General features: G+C 47.9%; 4 protein-coding genes across 7 annotated transcripts in view; 3 read left to right on the top strand and 1 right to left on the bottom strand.

Annotated features, from left to right (window-relative positions):
• The window catches only part of LOC122186965 (acidic mammalian chitinase-like), a 3,023-nt gene extending 2,924 nt beyond the window's left edge, over nt 1–99 (top strand). Inside the window, exon 7 of the mRNA XM_042884040.1 lies at nt 82–99. Coding sequence (XP_042739974.1) covers nt 82–99 — 18 coding nt within the window. The remainder of the gene's footprint in view (nt 1–81) is intronic.
• Nucleotides 100–479: 380 nt separating this feature from the next.
• On the top strand, nt 480–2,999 carry PIFO (primary cilia formation). The gene is made up of 6 exons (XM_042884453.1): nt 480–504; nt 821–963; nt 1,301–1,399; nt 1,962–2,095; nt 2,378–2,504; nt 2,904–2,999. The coding sequence occupies exons 1-6, from the start codon at nt 480–482 to the stop codon at nt 2,970–2,972; spliced, it is 597 nt and encodes a 198-aa protein (XP_042740387.1). The 3' UTR covers nt 2,973–2,999.
• A 1,503-nt stretch (nt 3,000–4,502) lies between these two features.
• TAF8 (TATA-box binding protein associated factor 8) lies at nt 4,503–11,525 on the bottom strand. 3 transcript variants are annotated; one of them, XM_042884434.1, is made up of 8 exons: nt 11,444–11,525; nt 10,289–10,445; nt 9,089–9,187; nt 8,790–8,852; nt 8,206–8,330; nt 7,753–7,900; nt 6,841–6,983; nt 4,503–6,366 (listed from the first exon to the last, which is right to left on the bottom strand). In XM_042884434.1, exons 1-8 carry the CDS (start codon nt 11,501–11,503, stop codon nt 6,223–6,225), a joined length of 939 nt encoding a protein of 312 aa, XP_042740368.1. In that variant the 5' UTR covers nt 11,504–11,525; the 3' UTR covers nt 4,503–6,222. The 3 variants fall into 3 exon arrangements, with proteins under 3 accessions (XP_042740368.1, XP_042740367.1, XP_042740366.1); XM_042884433.1 differs by lacking the exon at nt 11,444–11,525 and having other exon boundaries at nt 6,841–6,944; nt 10,289–11,349; XM_042884432.1 differs by lacking the exon at nt 11,444–11,525 and having other exon boundaries at nt 10,289–11,345.
• A 252-nt stretch (nt 11,526–11,777) lies between these two features.
• The window catches only part of CCND3 (cyclin D3), a 37,823-nt gene continuing 30,019 nt past the window's right edge, over nt 11,778–19,581 (top strand). Inside the window, exon 1 of one of the 2 annotated variants that reach the window (XM_042884263.1) lies at nt 11,778–11,884. Coding sequence is in view for 1 of the 2 variants with exons in the window: in XM_042884259.1 (XP_042740193.1) it covers nt 12,076–12,102 (27 nt within the window). In the remaining variant the exon portion in view is untranslated. Of the gene's footprint in view, nt 11,885–11,953; nt 12,103–19,581 lie in introns of those variants that run through there. The other variant, XM_042884259.1, reaches the window with a different exon arrangement.

Consider the following 19,581-nt stretch of genomic DNA (forward strand, 5'->3'; position numbering starts at 1 on the left):
AATAAAGTGTTCTGCAAAAGTAAAATGCGTGCTGCTTGGACTCATCTTGCCTGTAATATTTTGATGCTCCCTCGTTCTCAGTTTTTACACTTGTGCTGAGGGATGGGCTCAAATCCCGAAGGTAGAATTAATTCCAGTATCTTTTTCCAGCAATTTCTTACAATCTTATCATGACAGCCAGACACAGGGAAAAAGACAGGGAGCAGATGACACGGGAGATTGCTATGTCTGAAAACACACAGTGAAGGGTCCTGACAGCATACTCTATGGACTGCTTTGCCAGAGTCTGAATTTCACCATGCAAATTGCAACTCCTGGGAGCACGAGTAAGCACAGTGTGATCCCCAGGGCTTTTATCAAAGCTGCTCCTTTTCCTGCACGCTTCAAGAGCTCCTATTGCCAGTATTTCCTCCAGCACCCCTCCCCATATCCATAGCAACTGCAGTACACAGAGTTCCATAAGTGCCTGATGTGGCAGCATGTGTGCAGAGTGGCAGCCCAGAGGTGAGCTGTGTGAGGTGTGCACAGCATGGGGGGCTGTGAGCATGGGCTCTGCATCTCCGACAGCACCAGGATCCCCTGGCAGTCTTTCCTGTGACTGGGCTGCTATGCACCTCCTTGCCCAGGCTGGGGAAAAAGAAGTCTTTGTGGCAGCAGGGAGTCATTCAAAGAGCAGGCCCTGCCAGGACATCCAGGGGCAGCTGAGAGATACGGCCCACCTCAGGAAGCAGCAGACACCTGAGGAGGAAGAAGAGCAGCGAGTGGTCAAACCCTCATGGGTGAATCACACTGATCGCAGTTCCCTCTCCTGGTTTTACAGATGTGCAGAAACAAATTTGCCTTGGGTCACGCCAAGATCAAAAAATGTTCCCTCTCCACCTTGCTCCAAACAAGATGGGAACCCAGCTAGCAGCCATCAGGGGAAACCGCTTCCTAGGGCCAGGCGGCTACCGGAGTCAGGAGGTAAGTTTGTTTTTTATTCTCAGAGCTTTTCCTTCACAAAAGACATATGCTATAGGAGCAGTAGTAAGGAGTAAGTGATAAGTAACAGGTAATAAGAGCATGGCCAGCCAGCCACAGTGTACTCCATGCCTGCCCTGTAAAGCCATTGTATAAATCTGCATATATATAAAAAAAAAATACATTTATCTCCTAGAAAAGTTACCTTCTAAATTAACCAGTCCTCAAAGCTCCAGCTGTGCTAATACTCTAAATTAGTGAGAAATTAAAGGAACGATGTCTGCTGCCCAGGAACTTCTATTCCATTGATGCAAACAATGCTTCTGCTTTTTAACCGCAGGAAAGCAGCTTCAGGTACTCCTTTGGAACAAAACCACTGAGCATGAAAGGTTACGTGATAGGAGCCCGAACGGCCCGGCGATTCGTACCAGAGCCACGGGTAAGAAAAGGATGCTTCAGAGAGGCAGTGCCACAGCTCTGAAAGAGTTTGTAGGCTGATCCTACCATAGACTGTAAGCTGTTAACACGTGCTGGGCCTGCCTCCAGCTTAAAGTAATGGTGGTCAGAGATCTCCCCATGCCTAGCTTTGTCGCAAGCAGTGGGGCTAGAAATCAATCACCAATCATGGGAGCTCTGGAAACATGGATGCGTGCTTTTGTATACATATTCCTTTGGATCTCTCTCACACACACCTAGATGTACATACTGAGGCAAATCAGGAAGGGAGCTCAAGTTGTACTAATTGAACAAAGCTAGTTTAGCGACTCAGCTTCTGAAGATTAACACTGTATCAGGAGAGATGTCATAGGATAGGCTGGGTAAACAGCAGGAGGCACAGATTTGATCTGTTCTGCTCTTCTTGTGCTATCAGGGTAGCCAGGGCATGCATTGAACAGCAGGTCTGCAGTGCCTAGCCAGCTGGCATTAAACGCTCTGATTCAAAGCATTCAGAAATGGCTTGCAGAACAAAATCTTCGGTACTGATTTTTTTTCTCTTGCAGACGGTGACTCCCGGACCAGGAACATACCAGCCATTCTGCAATAAGGAGAGAAAACGCCAGTCTAACTATGCTCCATTTTCCTCTAAGACACCACGATTTCCTGATAAACCTCCAAAGAAAGAACTTTTCCCTGGGTAATATGACTCATTTTCTTACTCTTCTAATAAAAAGGAGTACTAGAGGAGAGAAATACTGAGACAGAAATAGAAGATATGTAACGAGTCCCCAGTAATGCTTTGTTTCTTTTTTTTTAATTATCTTCAAAAGGCTCCTTTGCTTCAGTCTTCAACCTATGATGACTAGAAGACCACAACATGCATTTTTCCCATAGGTCAAAGCAGGTCTGGTTAATTCTCATATTGCAAACATCATACACCAGATCTAGAAATGAGATATTTTGTTTCTGTTTTCTTTAGACCTGGAACTTATGATGCAGACAAGCGATTACACAAAAAGATCACTTGGCCAATGAAGTTTGGGTCTCCAGATTGGTCTTTAGTGCCAATGCCAGCAAAGAGGATGCTAAAAATGGAAGTTCAGAAGGTATGGACAGGGATGAGGGGATGCTATTCCCAGCTTAATACTTCTCACAGAGGAAATCAGATGATTACTTAAGCACTGTCTTTTGCCATCCTCTCCTCTCTGGCCTGCTCGGTGTGGAGCTGTACCAGCTTAGGGAGTGAGACACAAAGTGAGCTGCTGTCAGAAAACGCCAGTTTGCAAAATCAGCTACAGTCCTTCAAAAACACTTTGAGTAGGGAGTTTGCTCTAGAAGGAAGTTTCCATCCACAAAGTGAGAAGATCGGAGCCCAGATTTCTTTCTCTGCACAGCTCTGCTGGAAAAACTTTCCAGTTTGAAACACTGAGTCAGGAAAACCAGCTGGTGAACCAGCCTGCAGTTCAACACCACTCCGTGTCTTCCTGTGCTCTCTTTTCTTTCAGCTGATCGTGGACAGAGAATTCAGGAAGTATCGGAACCGCGTGGCCTACCTGAGTTTGTATGAGAGCTGAACAGTGATGCATCCTGTGCATGCCTGGCATGGGCACGTTTGCCTGCAATACTCTGCCTCCTCAAATAAAACCTGTTCAAAGCTGCATTTCTTCAATTAGTTTTGATTACCTGATCTGGCACCTGGTCTCTCGGGCTCTGCGGGTGTTTGGCATCGCTGGGGCCAGCCTTCAGCACTGCTTCCCTCAGCTCCTGGTCCAGGCATGGGGGCGGCCATCTTGGGCAGGTTGCCATGGAGACACATCATGGCGCTGCACTCCCCAGCATGGTTTCCCCCGGCACAGGGGGCTTCACCCCCATATCCAGCCCTTGATGGCATCAGAAAGGAGCACAGTTAACTCCTCGACACCACTACCTGCTTCCTCAGCTTCCTCACCACCTCAGGGTTTCCTCTTCCACTGATCTCCTTCCAGTAGAAGAATGCACCGCAGTCAGAGAAGAGCTGTGCAGTACTGCTGCACTGGGAAGAAGTGTAATGGCTTTGTGCAGTCAGCTGCATTAACCTCGCAGACTGCAAACGTCCTGGGCACGGAGTGCTGGGAATGGCCAGACTGGGTGGCTAGACCTGGGCCTGACCAGCACTGCCCTATGCACAGGAAGAGCTGCTCTCAATCTATGAGCAACCCGTGAGGCCACAAAAATAACCCTGGTGTGAAACAGAGAGGTTCTGGTGTTTGCCTTCAGGTGCTTCTGCAAGGCGCAGCTCAGACTGCAGAGACTTCTATAAATATTTACAACCTGCCTGCACACACGGTGATCAGATCTCAGGGGAAAACTGGGAACTCACAATATTTGTACTCGAAATAACTGCCAACCACAATGCAAGCTTTCGCATTCTCTGGGTCTGCTTAGCTGTGACTGTATCATTTCACCTGCAGCCCAATTGTGACTATAAAAACGAGATATATTCTTCCAGTTCCCCGCTTTCAGGCTTCTTGTGCTCTCACACATGCAGTGCAGCTGCTCACAGCCTTTATTCTCAGTGCACGACCCTCCCAGCCACACAAGGCAGCTTTGTAGCTGCAGCTGCCAGGATGGGATGCAGTTGCTGACTCTTGGTTGCACCTTTTGATGAAAACTCTTCAAGGAGGGGCTGTTATTCCCTGCACATTTTACTGTTGTAAGGCCTGTTTTCAATGGCTGCATCACTGCATTCATGGCTGACACTGTATACTTTATCTTTCTTGAGCTTTTTGTAAGGAAAAAAACACATCAGAAAGATGCAGGACCTACTAAAAAGCACCAAGGATTCTGCAGTCTTTTTCAACCACATGTTCCACTTGTGACAGAGAAAAACCTTCTCATAAAGGGAGGTACTTTGTCCTCACTGAACACACAGCGTGGGAAAATTCCCAACCTTCTCAGCAATCAAACATCGTTGCAAAGAAAGGAAGAGACACAGCAGGAAGAATAAGGCCTCCTTCGAGTTGGTGAGAACTTCACCAGACCCCCGTGAGCACACATTCAGGCTCCATTCAGGTGGTTTTTTTCCACTCTTCCTGAAATGTTAAGAACTCAGTCGCTTTGGCTTGTAGAAGATAAAATCTCTTTTATTATGAACATAAAAGATACTATTTTCATTCCAGATTTTCCCCTATTCAGAAAGGGATATTTTCATTATGAAAAACACCTAATCCAAGGTAGAAAAAAAAAAAAAAGATATATTTTTTTTATATACATATATATATATATACATAATGTCTGTACATTTGATTTTCTGTACAACCAAGGCACCAGCAAAAGTGGCAATGGCACATGCAGGACTTTTTTTTGCTAAAGATGCGATTTCAAATAGTTTGTCAGGAATACTTCCAATCTTGCTGAAATAATTCCTCCTCTTCTTCCTCCTCTCTGGGTGATGGGGACAGAGGGGTACCTTCACTAACAGAAGAGAACAAACCACATGTAACTCTGTTCCCTCTGACTGCAGTGACTGTGCACCAGGCACTGCTCTGGGAGCAGTAAGTTGGCAGTCTGAAGCAGGCAGCCTCTGCCTCTCAGCACCAAATTCTCATCTAAAAGAGGTGCAGTTTTGACTACTGCTTAAAAGCAACTTTCCCTTCAGAACTTACCTGCATGAATGGGAAAAGCTGATGTAGTATGAACTACAGAATTCAGGTATTAATATCATGCTTGGGAGACTGTACCAAACAATAGGAGTACTTTGTTACAGGAATTCTGTGCATATTTTCCCTAAGTAAAGACTAAACGAAAAGTAAAGGAAAGGCCTCCATAATTGGATAACAATTACAGCAATCCCATCAGCAGTCATTTTCAGAGCTGAAATAAAGGTCCTTCTCTAAGGAAAAAAGGGAACAACAACAATAGCAACAACAACAAAAAAAAAAAAGAAAGAAAAAGAAAAAAGAGCAACTTCTGTTGATAAGAGCCCATACTGAACAAAGACAAAATTAAAAAGCGTGATCAACAGCACAGCCCTGCAGACTGTAATCAATACAGCTTTATTCCATACTCCAAGCTTTGCAGCAAGCATCTTTCAAAACAGCTGGTGAAGGCATGAACTCTCAAAGGACTTGTGCTGTGCTGAAACTAACAACAGAACTCAAAAAGAGCCTGAGGCAGCTGCTGAATCTGCCATTGGTACTGCTAGCAAATAATCTCAAAGCAGAGTAGGGTAAACACCACACTCAGCACTTTTAAGTTGGAAGTGCAGCTGCAGTCAGAAAAGCTGAGAATAAATGCCATCTTAGCTTTGCATTTACACTTCATTCTTCAATAAACATGTTTGCTTTTACCTGCCAACAACCAAAAGAAAGAAACCTCTGTGGGATTTTTCTCTCTCTAAATACATGCTCCACAGATTATAAAGCTAAACAAGGTTCACTGCAGAAGTTTCTTTCCTAGCTTGTAAGGCAGCCAAAAACAAATTATGTCTTTGTGTTCTGTAGAGCAGCAAGAATCTTTGCATCCCACGCCTCTTTAAAGAGTAAATCTCCCCAGCAGTCAGAAGAAACCAAATGAGACAATTCCCATCTGTAACTCAGTGGTTTTCACCACTTTTAAGGCAACTGACCACTTAGGATTCCCAGTTAGGAGGAAAGCAGAGGAGAAAGAGGGAGCACTGCAGTGATGACAGTGTAGTTTGTTAGGCAGATCATTCCTCTGCTTCTGCCATTCGGTCGGACTGCCCCTGCTGTGCTCCATGCCTCCTACCCACAGCAGCAGAGGTGAGTACTCATAACAGCCAGAGAAATGGGCTCCTCTTTCTTCTAGCAGCCAGCTGACCACACTTCATTTCTTTCTGCGGATCTTGGGCTTTTTCACCGGCCGGAGGTAAGGGTTGTCTATCATATTCTCCTCCCCATTCCGGCTGCCAGACAAGGAGGTGTTCTGCTGTAATACTGAAGCATTCTCTTTTTCAGGTCCAGAATCATCCTGGCACAGGAAAAAAAAAAAAAAAGAAAAAAAAAAAAAAAAAAAAAAAAGCATAAATAACCAAAGTTAGTCTAAACAAGGCTTAGAAGTTCAAACCACAAAACACAAGGGTGAAACACAATCAACAGCCAAGATAAACAGAAGCAAACAAAAAGCTGCATTAAAGGTGGGAAGTCCAGATTTTTAATATAAGCAGATCCCCTCTGAGAACAGCATGGAATAGTGGCACAATCCTCTCTCCTCTAACATGGAAATAAAGGTTGCATTGAAAGCTCGTGACCCAACACTGGATAACCTCATTGTACAATGTATTTTGCAGAAAGTTAAAGAACCATGACAGTGTTAGTCATTTACATCCGGTAAAATGCAACCATTTTCCACCCCCTCTGCTCAGCTGCAAGGAAGACAGATGAAGGTTTCGTATGTTTAAGAAAGGCAGGCCCTAGGGATCTTGATCTCTAAGGGGGGGCGTACCGTGCTCATATGCAAGGGCAGGTTCTCTGTGTCTGTCTGGTCGTCTTGCTCAGATGAATCTGTTTCTTCCATTTGCTGCATTTCCAGCTCAGAGGGGAGAAGAGCTGTCAAGTAGGGTACAGTGAAAGGCCTGGCAGCAATCACTAAGGTTGGGGAAAAGGACGCAGTGAGCAAGGTGGGAGACAGCTCATCAACTCAGAGACTCCGCAGCACACAGTAACCAGTTACTTTGAAACCAAACCCTTTCATAGTTCTGCTTTTAAACAAAATAGGCACACCTCTTCTCCTGCCGCTCCCAGGAGTCAGGAATGAAATATGCTGTCCCCAAAAGATGGCAGTCTCTAATTCCCTATTTTCTGAAGACCCTTTATGTTTCCAGCTATGGACACAGCATCATACAAACACAAAAAATTCATTCCTGACTGTTCATACAAGTTCAACTGCCTCATAGGCTGAAGTATTTGCTTAGTTCCCCAGAAGATAACACAGGCTGTGCTCTCAGCCAAGCTTGGGAAAGTGGGAATTCTCATCCCTGCTTTGCAGGCAGAGAAACACAACCTCCACTGCCTCACACAGAAATGTGTGAGAAAAGAAATGACTTGTACAGAAGTTACAGAAACTCAGACAGCACTGGGATAAGGGAATGAAAGGATCTATCAGTCAAATCCCTCTCCACCATCACAAGAAAGGGGGCATTCATTTACAGTGGAAGCCTGCCATTAGGCACAGCAAGGCTTTATTATGAACCCGAGGTCTTTATGCCTGTTTAAAATAGAAAGTCCCTCATCACCCTCCCTTCCCATGCCTCAGAATGGGATCCCTCAGTGCCCACCTTCTGCAATCGCAAGAACACTGCGTGTACACTGTGTTAGATGTCTGTCCTTCACAGCACAAGCTTCCTAGATAACTCACATGGGAATGTGCTAACGTCATCTTTGAAGAGACTCTGCGTTTCTCCTGTCTTAGCCATGAAGCGGGTGAGAGCTCTTTCCACGTCACGCCGCTGAGACGCTGCCTTTTCCCGCAGCACTTGGTAATCAGACACTGGCTCTCGGTATGTCTGTAGAGCAGGGAGGACACAACAAGTACAGTCACTAGATTCAATGAAGACAGATCAAGTTCCAAACACTACTAGGACGCGGGTGCTACAGGCAAGCACTGACCTTCAACATGCACACGTTTTCAAACAGCTACAGATATCAGCCATAAAACTCAAACAAGTACAATGTGCAAATGATGAGCACTGTGCCAAGGGAGCAGAAAGAGTGTTCTGGAACAGTGCTACAATAAAAATACACACGCGCTTTCCTAACATTACTGACTTCAGACAGAACCCAAACAGCACAAAAGTCTTTTTTCACTCACTGGTGTCTTGATGTAGGTATGAGGATCTGGAAACTCAGGAAAATAGCCAGGGATGTGGGATGGATGTGGCTTGTTCTGTCCAGCTGTCAGGGCTTTGGGAGTCACAGGCTGATTTGTCACAGGAGCTATGGTTAAAAAAGCACATGCACTAAATTAGCCAGCATCATTCTGCCAAATGTTAGGCATCAAGAAGTGCTAGTCTGTACCAAGCTGTGACCCACGTCTCCAGGTCCTGTGATAGGGACAGAGCACATGCCATGAGCAACAGTTTCAGGTTGTGTTTGGCATTTTTATCAGCATTGGCAAAGAGAACAAGGCTTACATGACCCCTCTCTCCTACACAAGCAGAACCAAAACCATCTTGAGGATTCTCATGTGCAATGAGGATGCTGAAGCAAAAGCAACTGATTTGGCAAAGGATATCCTCCTTCACATATTACATCATAATTACAGGAATCCTTAACACAAACTGCATGCCCCAGAGCACTGGACTGCACCATTCATGAGAAAAGCAGCAGCCCTCTGGATGCCAGCAGATAGAAATGACAATTATTTCCTGCACAAGAAAAGGACTTCTCACATACGGGCAGTGATGACCATCCTCTGGGAGCGCTTTGCGTATGCGGGAAGCGTTTCAACATTGAACCCTGAAATACAGAAGAGGAGGAAAAAGGAATCACACCAAGAAGAAGGAACATTATGTACTCTGTATGCATAGAAACTGCATCAACAACAGTGATATTGGATCACCTGCGTGAGACCCAGAATGGTGGACATCACACAAGCACCAGCAACACAAGCAATATATCGTTATGGCAACACAGAGCACCCATCCTCCTGCAATGTATGCATCTGGAATTAGTGAGATGAGTCAGCTACTCACCCATTTCCACTAAAGTAACCACTATATCAGAGAGTGTAGGCTGTGTTCTGGCTGTATGCTCACAGTAGGACTTTGCACTCCTTCCAATTTCAGAAATATCTGGAGGGAAAAAATCAACCACAACCATTACATATTCACTTCAGGCAGTGACCACACATTTGTGTCAGCCCAACTCCTGAATTTTTAGCAAATCTAGTGTCATGTTTTATGATTTTTGTAATTGGTATTCCACATCATAACATCATGTAAAGCACAGGGAGTTAAAGAGTTAATGCTCCAGTTCTGTGGACTGCTTATTTGCTGGGTACCTGGTTCTCAGAAGAGAAGAACTGCACACCCCAGAGGACTGCATTCAGTGGGAAAGATAAAACTGATTGCAAGTCACAAGACTGCTCTCTCCCATCTCCCTACCCTTCCCCTTTTCCCCTTTCCCTTCTGCTGGGGTGTTGGTCTCTGGTCCTCCTGCCCCATCAGCCATGGACCTGGGCCAAACCGGCCTGTAAACCATTGAAATCCCTCCCCCTTTATTTTTTTTGGTTGGTGGGCCTGTGGGCCTGCTGCTCCCCTGACAGGGATGCAGACCTAGAAGTAACACTGTGCACCTAGCAAGGAATAAAAAATAGCTTCCAGAATCTGGTATCTTACAGCCTGCATATGTCAAAGTAAAGGACAGCCGAAGTATGGAAACACTGATTATCAAGTCAGATGCTTTTCACAAATAAAAAAGGCAAATCTGCAGCACAAGCATGAAAAACTACCAAACCTAATCATTAATCAACATAAAAAAACTGTAAGCTGAGATCCTAGGCACATCACCCAGGAAATTAAGAGCAGAACTGCTAGACAGTTCCATTTCTACAGCCTTCACTAACCAAATGTCTGGAACTTCATTACCAGTCTGTTTATTCTGGTAGCATCTCAGTCTCGGGATACCTTATTAGGATTCCTAATGCCCACTGAGTGAGATAAGCACCACTGAGTTCAGCCAAACTGCTCACAGTCAGAAGGTCTGTGACCCCAGGGCTGTGCTCTAATGCCCTGCCAAGCCTTCTGCTTTTGCTAACATCATTAATGTAAGAAATTACAAATAAAATCAACAAAACAAACAAACGAAAAACAACAGAAAGAGCAAAAGCAAATCTGAATTAACTTCAAGGTGATTTTGCCCTAAATCACCACACTGGTGCCACGGGGACTCACAGCTCTGTAACATCTCTGTCAGTGTTTCCACCGCAGCCTTTTCAGCGCTCTCAAAGCCAGCTTCAGTGAGCAAGGAGCTGACCACCACCTGCAGAGTCCTCCTTCGGGCCAGGTAGTAGTTATCTGCCGGCGTGGTCGTGTGCTTGCTGCCCGACCTCTGCGGACACAGAGCCCAAACTGAACCCAAATGCCTGCATGCAGCCAGCACCCAGGCTGGGCTCACACGTCCTGCACACATCACAAGGGTACACATGCAGCACTGACACCTACGCATATTGACTCACACCTACTGACATACACGTTTGAGGACTGCTCCGAAAGTAATGCCTCCTATTTTATGATGTTGGCCCTTGACATCAGAGGTGGATGTTGGTAGTATGGTAACAGAGGCTGAACCTTGCTGCCAACGTTCTGTAACCATTACACTGCCATGTGACAGATGGCAACAGCCTGACAAGATGGTGTGTAATGTAGAAGTGTGTATGAAGCAATGAGGTATTACTGAATTCCTCTGTGCAAAAAAAAAAAAAAAAAAAAAAAAAAAAAAAAAAGACATGAAGGCATGCATTGACTTCCATCGATGCTTTCTGGATGTTTCTGGAGACAGAACAGCAGACGTGAGCACAGTGAGGCTGTGGGTGGTGTGTTTCAGCAGAAACAGTGGGTCATGTAGGCAGTATGAGTGCAGCATGCAGGCTCTTGTTCAATGATGATAAAAATAATGGTGACCACGTTGAAAAATAGTGTTTCTATCTGCAAACGTGCTTTATCAAATAGTATTATTTGGCTCATTGTAGATGTTGCAGCTTTCATGCAAGTAAATAAGAAGCAGTACTTTTGGAGCAATCTACAACTAGAGATTCTCTACATGCACAAACGCACACACGTGGAGATACACACACATACATACATGGGCATATCTGCACACATAAACACACACGCATATGCACACAGACAGGCATACAGAAATCTGCAAATGCACACAGTTATGCATAAGGTACACAGTTGGACGGACGGACGGACGCGGAGCAGCACCCTGCACCCCTCCCCGCTCCAACCCCGCTCTCCCACTCGTAGGCCGCTGCCGTTCCGCCCGGTTCCTCGGAGGGATGCCCTCCGTAACGACCCCGCGGCCCGGTGAGGAGCTGCCGTTACCGTGCCGGAACCGCCGGGCGCCGCGTCGGCCATCTTGGAGCCATACAGCACTATGCGCATGTGCGAGGCGCCGGGGCCGCGCTCGAGGCGCGCGGTGCACTCTGGGGGCTGTAGGCGGCTCGCGGGGCCTGCGGCTCATCCCAGCTCTGCCGGTGCGCTCGAGAGGGAGCGAGGAGAACGAGCGGCAGTGGCGGCGTTCCCGTCGCGAGCCTCTGGAAGAGCGAACGGCGGTGCGGGCGGCAGCGCTCCGGGCTGTGCCGCTGAGGGCTGCGCGAACCTTCAGCCCGATCTCCGCCCCGCGCTTCCGGCGCTGTGCGGCAGCTCGGCCCTCCGCGGGGCGCGGCGTAAACAAGGGTTGCGGCCGCGTGGAGCCGAGAGCGGGCGGGAAAGGATGGGTGCGAGGGAGCATCGTGCGGGAGGAGGAGCTGCTGGATATCAAAGGTAGGAGGCGCTTCTAAAAGGCTGGAAGTGGGAGGGGGGGGGAGGGCGAAGCTGTGACGGCTACGGCGTGGTCCCCGTGCGTGAAGGCGTTGGCGTGCTGTGACCGAGGACCGCCCTGCCGTCTGTGTGTCTGTCGGGGTCCCGCCGGGCCTGGAGGCCGATACGAGCTTTCCTCGAGGGCTGTGTGCGAAATGCTGGTCCTGGAGGTCTTCGTTGAGGTGAGTGGGTTGACGGGGCTGAGGAATCCTGAGGAGATGGAAATGGGAACGGTTCGTGTTGTGAAGCTGCTGGTTAACTGCTGAGGGGTGACTGAGCTACGCTGGGGAGGAAAGGGTGTGAGAGTGGCAGGTCTGTACTGAAAGCAGTGCAGTGCAACCGCTGAGAAGAGGCTGAGGCTGAGCTGGAGTTGTCTGCAGGAGTGATGGGGAGCTGGGGATGGCTCAATATCAACAGGGCTTCAGGAGAGACTCGTGCTCCTCAGTCTAAGCTTTCTGTGCATTCAGTTTCATTTCTTGTAACGAATCCAGGGGGTGTGTAAACATGGAAGCAAGCAGAAAGGTGCTTTTGCTTGATGAGCGCTGTGTGCATCAGAATACACGGTGAGGTAGTGTTTCCTTCTCAGAGTATAACATGCCAGCCATCATGCTCAGATGAAGGGCAAAAAGAAAACAAAACGACATGAGTGGTGTGAAGGTAGAGATTGAAATATTTCAGGCAGAAGAGAGCGCCAGTGGGAGCCTATTGCAGAATGAGAGGTTGAATTGTGGGTTGGAGATGCGTGCAGCTCGGGACTTTGGTGTGCTATTCCCATCTGCTAGCTCTCCCACATCCTTTTGCTTCCCTGTCTGTACAGTGGGGCTGATGGAGATACTGTTTAGCTGAGTTATCTCACTGAGATTGGGAAAGGGTGCATTAATATAAATGCAGCTTGTGGTAGATCTGTAACTCCTGGTGAGTCCTCGTGCGTGAGGACAGTTTCTTCCTGATCTCTTGTCTCCAGTACTCTGTAATGTCACTTCTTACCATGTTATTTATAGCATGTGCATGAAAAGAAAGAATCATGGGTTTGTCTCCTTGCCTCCAGGTGTTTACATATCTATCTGTTTCATAAAAAAATAGAGACAATCCTATAGAATACTGATCAAGGCCCGATGCCCCTCTCCCACTCTGGAGACCTGTCTGTTGATCTACAGAGCAACACAGCTTCTTCCTGCCCCAGCTGACTCTCAGATTCTTTACTATGCTTGTCTCTGTCAGTATGAATGGAGGGCATCCACTGTCTTCCGAAGCAGCTGAGGGTGTTTCTCTAGGAGGCAGAAGGAAGAGATGCTGAGCAGTTACAGAGAATGAGGGCACTGTGTTTCTGCCTTCAGTGCTTATAGGGAGGATGGAGCCCTGCAGAGGCTCTCTGACTCCACAGCTGTCAGCAGCTCACAGCAAGTAATTTAAATCTTTCTGAATTGCTCTGTTCCCACCTGGTTGTGGGAACTTAGCCTGGATTCCCACTGCCTCCATCTGACCTTCATCTTCAATGGCTGCATTACTTGGTTTATTCACATGTGGGAGCTGTTGTATAAATGAGAGTACTTCACAGCCCTGTGCTGCCTGGTTGGTTTTTGTTGATTTTGTGTGTTGTTGTTTGTTGTTGTTGTTTGTTTTACTCTTGGGAATATTTTTTTCCCCATCCTGAAGTATCATAAACTTCAGAAAACAAAACTGTCTCTTTGGACACCAGGCAGGGGGTGGCAGGGGAAGCCCTGCAGTGAGGAGTGCTGGGGGAGGCTGGGTGCTCTGGTTATTGGTGCAGAGCACTGTTATTTTGAGCTCTAGTCCTAACTGCAGCCAGCCTGCTGAATAACCATACACAAGCCTCTATGCTCCTCTGCATGTCGTTCTCCCATCAGTAAGTGTTGGCATGCCTTTTGAGATGCTCTCAGAACTGATGAAATGCACCAGCTGATGTTAGAATACTGTTGGTGGTGGTGCAAGCTTCCCAGAGCACTGCAGTCCCTGCTGGACTTGGTTGCAAGCTGAAAATCCAGAGCCTGGGGAATTCCCCTCAACTAAATATGTGCAGAAGTTCCTAAAATCACAGGTGCTGCATCCCATATTATGGCGTGGGTGCATCATTCTGTTATTGCCTGGTGGGGTGGGATGGGAGAAGCTTCCATAAAGGTCAGGCTCCTCTGTGATATCAGGGTTTCTCGGTGTGTGTGAAGCAGCAGCTGCTCGCAGCCACTGGAGGAGACTGGCGAGCCGAGGGGAAAGAGGCGTAGTGAAAGAAGGAGCGCTTCAGGGCTGTGCTGAAAGATGTTGCCAGGGATCCGATGTGAAAGAGAAGGAATCTGGAAGCGAGCTGAACCATGCTGGCTGTTCGTGTCCATAGGTGGAGGGTGACATCCTTATTTTGGAGCCCATGTGGAGTGGGAATCGACACTGCCGCTGGAAATGTTTGCCAGTTTATGGTGCCAGCTTCCTCTGCAGTGCTGTGAAATCGGTCAGCTGGCAGCAAAACAAGAAAATGCAGGATGGTGGGAGTCTGTGCGTCTTCCTGAGCGTGGTGTTTTTTTTCCCAGAGATTGGAACACTTCCTTTTGCAACAAGAAGCACTTTCAGATTGGTTTCAAACTGAGAAAGGAAAGAAGCTCATGTGCTTTTACAGAATTTCATGCAGATTATTTCAAAGAAGGTGTAGGAGGTGGGAATCCCAAGCCCTTATTGTGTCACCCCAGACAAACATATTAAACCTCAGTGAGCTACAGCTGAATAGTTATTCTAATACTGATAGTCCCGGGGGGGTGGGGGAAGCTGTGAGCCTGTTGAAATTCAGCTTTGTAAAGAATGATGGGAATGGATGACTGTCCACTCCTCGGTAGGGAAAGCCCAAGGCTTTTTCAGTTCTGAACTGGGCGGTGCTGGTGCAGCAGGAGGGCCTGCAGGAGGCTGGCATGGGAGCCTGGTGTTTCTGAGCAACAACTGAGATGGGTAGCTGGTAATTGCTAAGGTGAGGTGGGGTGAACTTGTGCATGTGCTTCTGCCCGCCCCAGCACCGCTGCCACCAGAGGGCACGTTGTCACCATGTGCTCTTCTTATTGGCTTATGTCAGAAACCAAAATAGCTAGCAGTGAATTCATTTAGACTCTTACAGCCCCCTGCAGTCAGGATGTCACCAAAATCTTCCCTGTGCCCGTTTGTTTCTGAAAAGTGAAGCCCCTAAGTCCCTTGACTGATGCTATGCGAGGATTGTTGCGTAGTGTGATGGTGACAAGCACTTGATACACAGGAGAAGGGTGAGGAGGGAATAAGTTGTCCATCTGAGAATGTTTCTCCTAAGGATATTGGCCTATGGCTTGCAGAGATCATGACCTGAATGCAGAGAGGCTGCTTTGCTACTATTGACAAATACTCTTCTCTCTAATGCAACAGCACTGTTAGTGTTGGCAATACACTTGTGTGAAGTAATACCCTGTGGACTTGTTGCTTCCTGGTGGAAGAGGCTGATGTCTTGGCAGAAAGCACTGCCCTGCCTAGGCTTGCGAGATGGGGATCTGTGCAGCTCTGCAGGGTCGCTTCTGGAGTTCGCATATGTATCTCAAAATGATGTGAATGATGTTACATGTGTAGAAGATGGAGTTTCCAGAGTGTAGAATCCATCTCAGTGCATGAGTTAGGTGTTCCAGCCCCAGAGTTCTGAGTAAAGCTTGAAGCCATTTCATCAAGCCACATAGAAACACAAATAGCCACAGGGGGAGAGGGCATCGGTTGTGGAGGGCTCTTTATGCACCACCCAGGTGCTGGAAATGCAGGTCAGTGGAGTTAGAGGAGGAAATGAGGTGTGCCTCTGTACAGGGGAATGCAATTAGGCTTCTCAAGGGTGCACTGTGCTCCCAAACATGTCAAGGCTCTGGCTTTGTCTGGAAGATAATGCTGTTGTTCAGATGTCAGCTGCAGAGCTAGACAAAGAAATGTGTAGTGTTTTTTTTTCTTCAGGCAGTGAGCGAGGTGCTGTTACCCATTCGAGGCTTGTGCTGTATGGCACTGACTGTCAGTGCTGGAGCTGGGCCCCAAAGGGTCCCTGCCTCTCCCTGTCACACTCAACTTCCCCTCAGCCTTACTATAGGGGCTGCAGAGTCCATGTGTCTGGGGATTGCACTACATTAAGGTGAGTCTTCCATAGCAAGGAGCTCCCAGGAGCTTTCTTTTGGCCTAACTGGAATGTCAGGGCATCTTTACTGGTTAAAATGGGCCCAGGGTGGTTGATATCCACTGGACTTTTTATTGTAATGCTATTTAGCTGATGTAAAAACTGTCCGTTCCCATCCCACAAGCTCAAAGCTGTGTTTGAGTCAGTGCTGTATGTAACCCAGCAAGCATGTAAACCCACACTTCCAGGCTGTCCAGAGCCTCTGCTGCCAGGAACTATTGCCGATTCCAGGTCAGCTTTTCCTGCCTCACTGGTGACTCAGTGGATGTTCTCCATTTTGTTGCTTCTGTTTTCTTCAAACTTTACAATCCAAAGGTGATGAGGAGATGGGCTGCGCTGGTTACTGAGGATCAACAGATGTAGAGTTTGCTGAAAAACAGGCAGAGGAACAGTGTCAGCTGTGGTGATGTTCTGTTCTCTAGATCCTTACAGATAATACAACTGGTCCTGTTCTGGAGAACATAAGATCTCTGCCCAGTCTTGTTCACAAGCTGTTGTTCTGTGTCACCATCCTTGCTTTGGCAAACTGTTTGCGGCTGCCTTGGACGTGCCAGATGCTGGGTGCAGCAAGCACTAATGCAGTCCCTTGCTGTGGAGTATGCTGTAAATCAGTATTTTCACAGCCATGGCAGAGAGAGCCAAGGGCATGGGCAGCAGAATGAGCATCTCTGGGCTGGAGCCTGCTCCTCACCTCAGCCATCTGTCTGACCTGTAGATGTCTTAGCATTGCTGGAGGAGGTGCTGGAACAACGAGGTAGGCTTGGTCACTGGTAAGACAGATGTCAGCAGTAAAGCTGGGCCGGGATAATGTCTCCTGTCTGCTTTTTGCACACTTCCCTCTGTGGAAAGCATGCCAGTGGAAGCCATGTCTGCTCTGAGCCAGAGCTGCATTGCCCATGCCTTTGATATCTTGCAAAGGGCAAGGTGCTGCTGCTGGCCCCACGGGGTGATAGCTTCAAGGTAAGGCTGGCAACCTGCACAGCTCAGCAGAGGCCACTTTACCACATTTGCGTTTCTTACTGCTGTCTTTGACAAATATCTGTTGTTTCAGGAAACCACACACTGGGTGTTGCCCTTCCAGGGTAGGGGTGGGGGAGGAATCCTGCTCCCTCAGGCACAGATCCAGCGGGGTCCTGGGATCCTGCTGCTCTCTGGATCGGGCTGGGGCTGTCTCCTCCCGCTGAGCAAGGTGAAGCCGTCTGTTGTCCCCAGGCATGGAGCATGTGGGGCCAGCAGAAGTAATTCCTGAAGCCGATCATGAGCTGTGTTGTGAGTGGGTAGAATGTAAATTTGGAAACTTCTGAGCTACAGTTGTGCACATTTGCTTATCCAGCTGGGCTTGGGATGTGGAGCTCTGTGGAGCTCTTCACACTTCTGCAGGGCAGGAAAGCTGTTTGAAGGGGTTGTGAAGAGCCCCCATTCCTCAGCAGGGGCTCACACGTGGATACTGCTTCTTGAAACCATCCTGGGTTGGACTGAGAAGCTTTACTGGCTTATGGAGATGCTCGCCATAGTGGTGGGAGATGTAGTGCAGGCTCTTCTGTGTGCTGCTGGGCCACACTGACTATAATACTGGGTTCAGAAGGGTGTCTGGTTCTGGCTAGGCTGTTGGTTGTTGCATATAGCAAGGTACTTCCTTTTCTCTACTTTTTTGAAATGGAAGAAGATAGCTTAAGAACAATCAGTAATTTGACTGGAAAAGTTGTAATGCTAAGCAGTTGTCTAGCTTTGCAAGAGTGGGATTGAGTGGGGTTACCATCACCTTTAAATACCTGTTAAAATCTGTTGTTTTAAGAATGTTGGCATTCCTGAGCAACGCACTTTAAGGAAATGCCGTTATCTGTAAATTGGAGCTTGGTGTCTGATGACAGTCACTTTTTCCTCCCAGTGGGATCCTGGAAATACAGATGCAGTAGCAATGGAAACGTAGGACTGTTTCACACCAGCTGCTCTGTGAAAGCTTTGGGTGCTGAAAAACCTTATCCTCTCCCACCTATTCTCATTTCCTTGAGACAAAAAAAAGCCTCCAGATCTTGTCATGGAAGAAGCATAAGCTGGGAAAACAACTTTTTTTTTTTTTTTCAGTTGACCCTCTGTACAGGACTCTGGTCCAAAGGCTGTTAGTCTACAGAAGTCCTGAATCGATCAGACCCAATGGGAACCCAGAACTGAATCCCATCAGAGATCTGCAGCGCTCCAGACTGGCGGTGTAGCATCACTGCTTGGGCCTTGTTAGCCAGGCGGAGCAGTTTGCGTTTCTGAGGGCTCCAGAAGCAGCAGGGACAAGGGGTGAGGCAGAGATAGAGGGTGGCAGCAGCTGTTCAGGATGTGTTGCTGATTCTGTGACATCTCCCACCCTTTTTGGGAATTGAGAATTTGGAGCAAGACAGAAAGAAAGAAGAAACAGCCGCTGATAAAGCCTTGTGGAGATGACAGCCCTGTTCTCAACAGCCTGCAGCCCACAGCATGTCTCTGAGGGCCTGGGCCAGCTGGGAGGCAACGATAGGCTTCATTGCTTGCTCTTGCTATTCATCTGCCTGGGCTGGGCATGGGGATGGATATCATCTCCTTTCCTTCCTACTCCTTTCCTTCCTCTCATGTCTCTGCTTCTTCCTCTGTGAGTGCAAAGCTCTCTGTAAGCCCTGTTAGCTTGCCCTGGCTGTGCTGCAGGCTCTGCTCATTGACATTTTCTGCTGTGCAAATCCCAAGGGGCTTTGAGCCTTAGTCCCCTGAGGGGTCCAGTCTAGTGAAGGCAATAAGACACCTACAGATCATAATGAAAAGCACTCACTGGAGCTCAGGGCAATGAGCAGCAGGGGAAGCTGCTGCAGGGTTAGGCATGGAGCAAGCTTTCTGCGGCTGTGAATCCCTCTGGTTTGGCCAGAGGGATGGGATCTGTGGGGCTAGGGGTAGCAAGGATTACAGCGGTCTGTGGACATGAGGAGGGCTGAGTCTGTGCTGTAAGGGGCTCGTTGGGCAAGGAGGGCTGAGAGCTGGGAGGGCGTGCGGTGTCTCGCAGAGCGCGCGTTTCCTCCACCTAACCTACAACAGGGTCTGTTTTAACTGAGTCTTTGAGGATCTGATAAAATGAGTTCCCATGCCCTAAACAAGGATCCTGTGGCTTTGGGGTGTACAGAGGGCTGCAGGCCATGTTTCACGTGCAGACAACTGTTACCACGTGCCATTTTTCTTTCCTTTTTTTTGTATAACGAATGGGGTCCCCACATCTGGTTGTGACGGTTAAACAGGCTCGATTTAATCATAGACTGATACAAGATGCAGAGAGAAAAGAGGGGAGAAGGGTGAGAAGCACAAAGCACCTGCTTACCCCCGGGCAGCATGCCCTATTCTGGGCCATGCTACATGCATGGCAGCCAGTATGCAGGGAAGGTGGGTTGCACAGATCCTGCCTGCTGGGAAGTCCTGTGCCTGGGGCCTTTTGCAAGGTTTTCTGCATGTTCCATTGGGGTAGGGTGGGAACAGGGCAGGGGTG

The sequence above is a fragment of the Lagopus leucura genome, unplaced genomic scaffold (assembly GCF_019238085.1).
Source record: "Lagopus leucura isolate 7727_CA_CO unplaced genomic scaffold, USGS_WTPT01 Super-Scaffold_100043, whole genome shotgun sequence".
Lineage (NCBI taxonomy): Eukaryota > Metazoa > Chordata > Aves > Galliformes > Phasianidae > Lagopus > Lagopus leucura.

Excerpts from the sequence above, each read along its gene's own strand:
- PIFO (XM_042884453.1), top strand. The coding sequence starts at position 480 with ATGTGTGCAGAGTGGCAGCCCAGAG. Across the intron at positions 1,400-1,961 it reads GATTCGTACCAGAGCCACGG|ACGGTGACTCCCGGACCAGG; the intron begins GTAAGAAAAGGA and ends TTTCTCTTGCAG. Across the intron at positions 2,505-2,903 it reads TAAAAATGGAAGTTCAGAAG|CTGATCGTGGACAGAGAATT; the intron begins GTATGGACAGGG and ends CTTTTCTTTCAG.
- TAF8 (XM_042884432.1), bottom strand. The coding sequence starts at position 10,562 with ATGCGTAGGTGTCAGTGCTGCATGTGTACCCTTGTGATGTGTGCAGGA. Across the intron at positions 8,853-9,088 it reads GGTTACTTTAGTGGAAATGG|GGTTCAATGTTGAAACGCTT; the intron begins GTGAGTAGCTGA and ends TCTGTATTTCAG. Across the intron at positions 6,367-6,840 it reads TGCCCTTGCATATGAGCACG|GATGATTCTGGACCTGAAAA; the intron begins GTACGCCCCCCC and ends TTCCTGTGCCAG.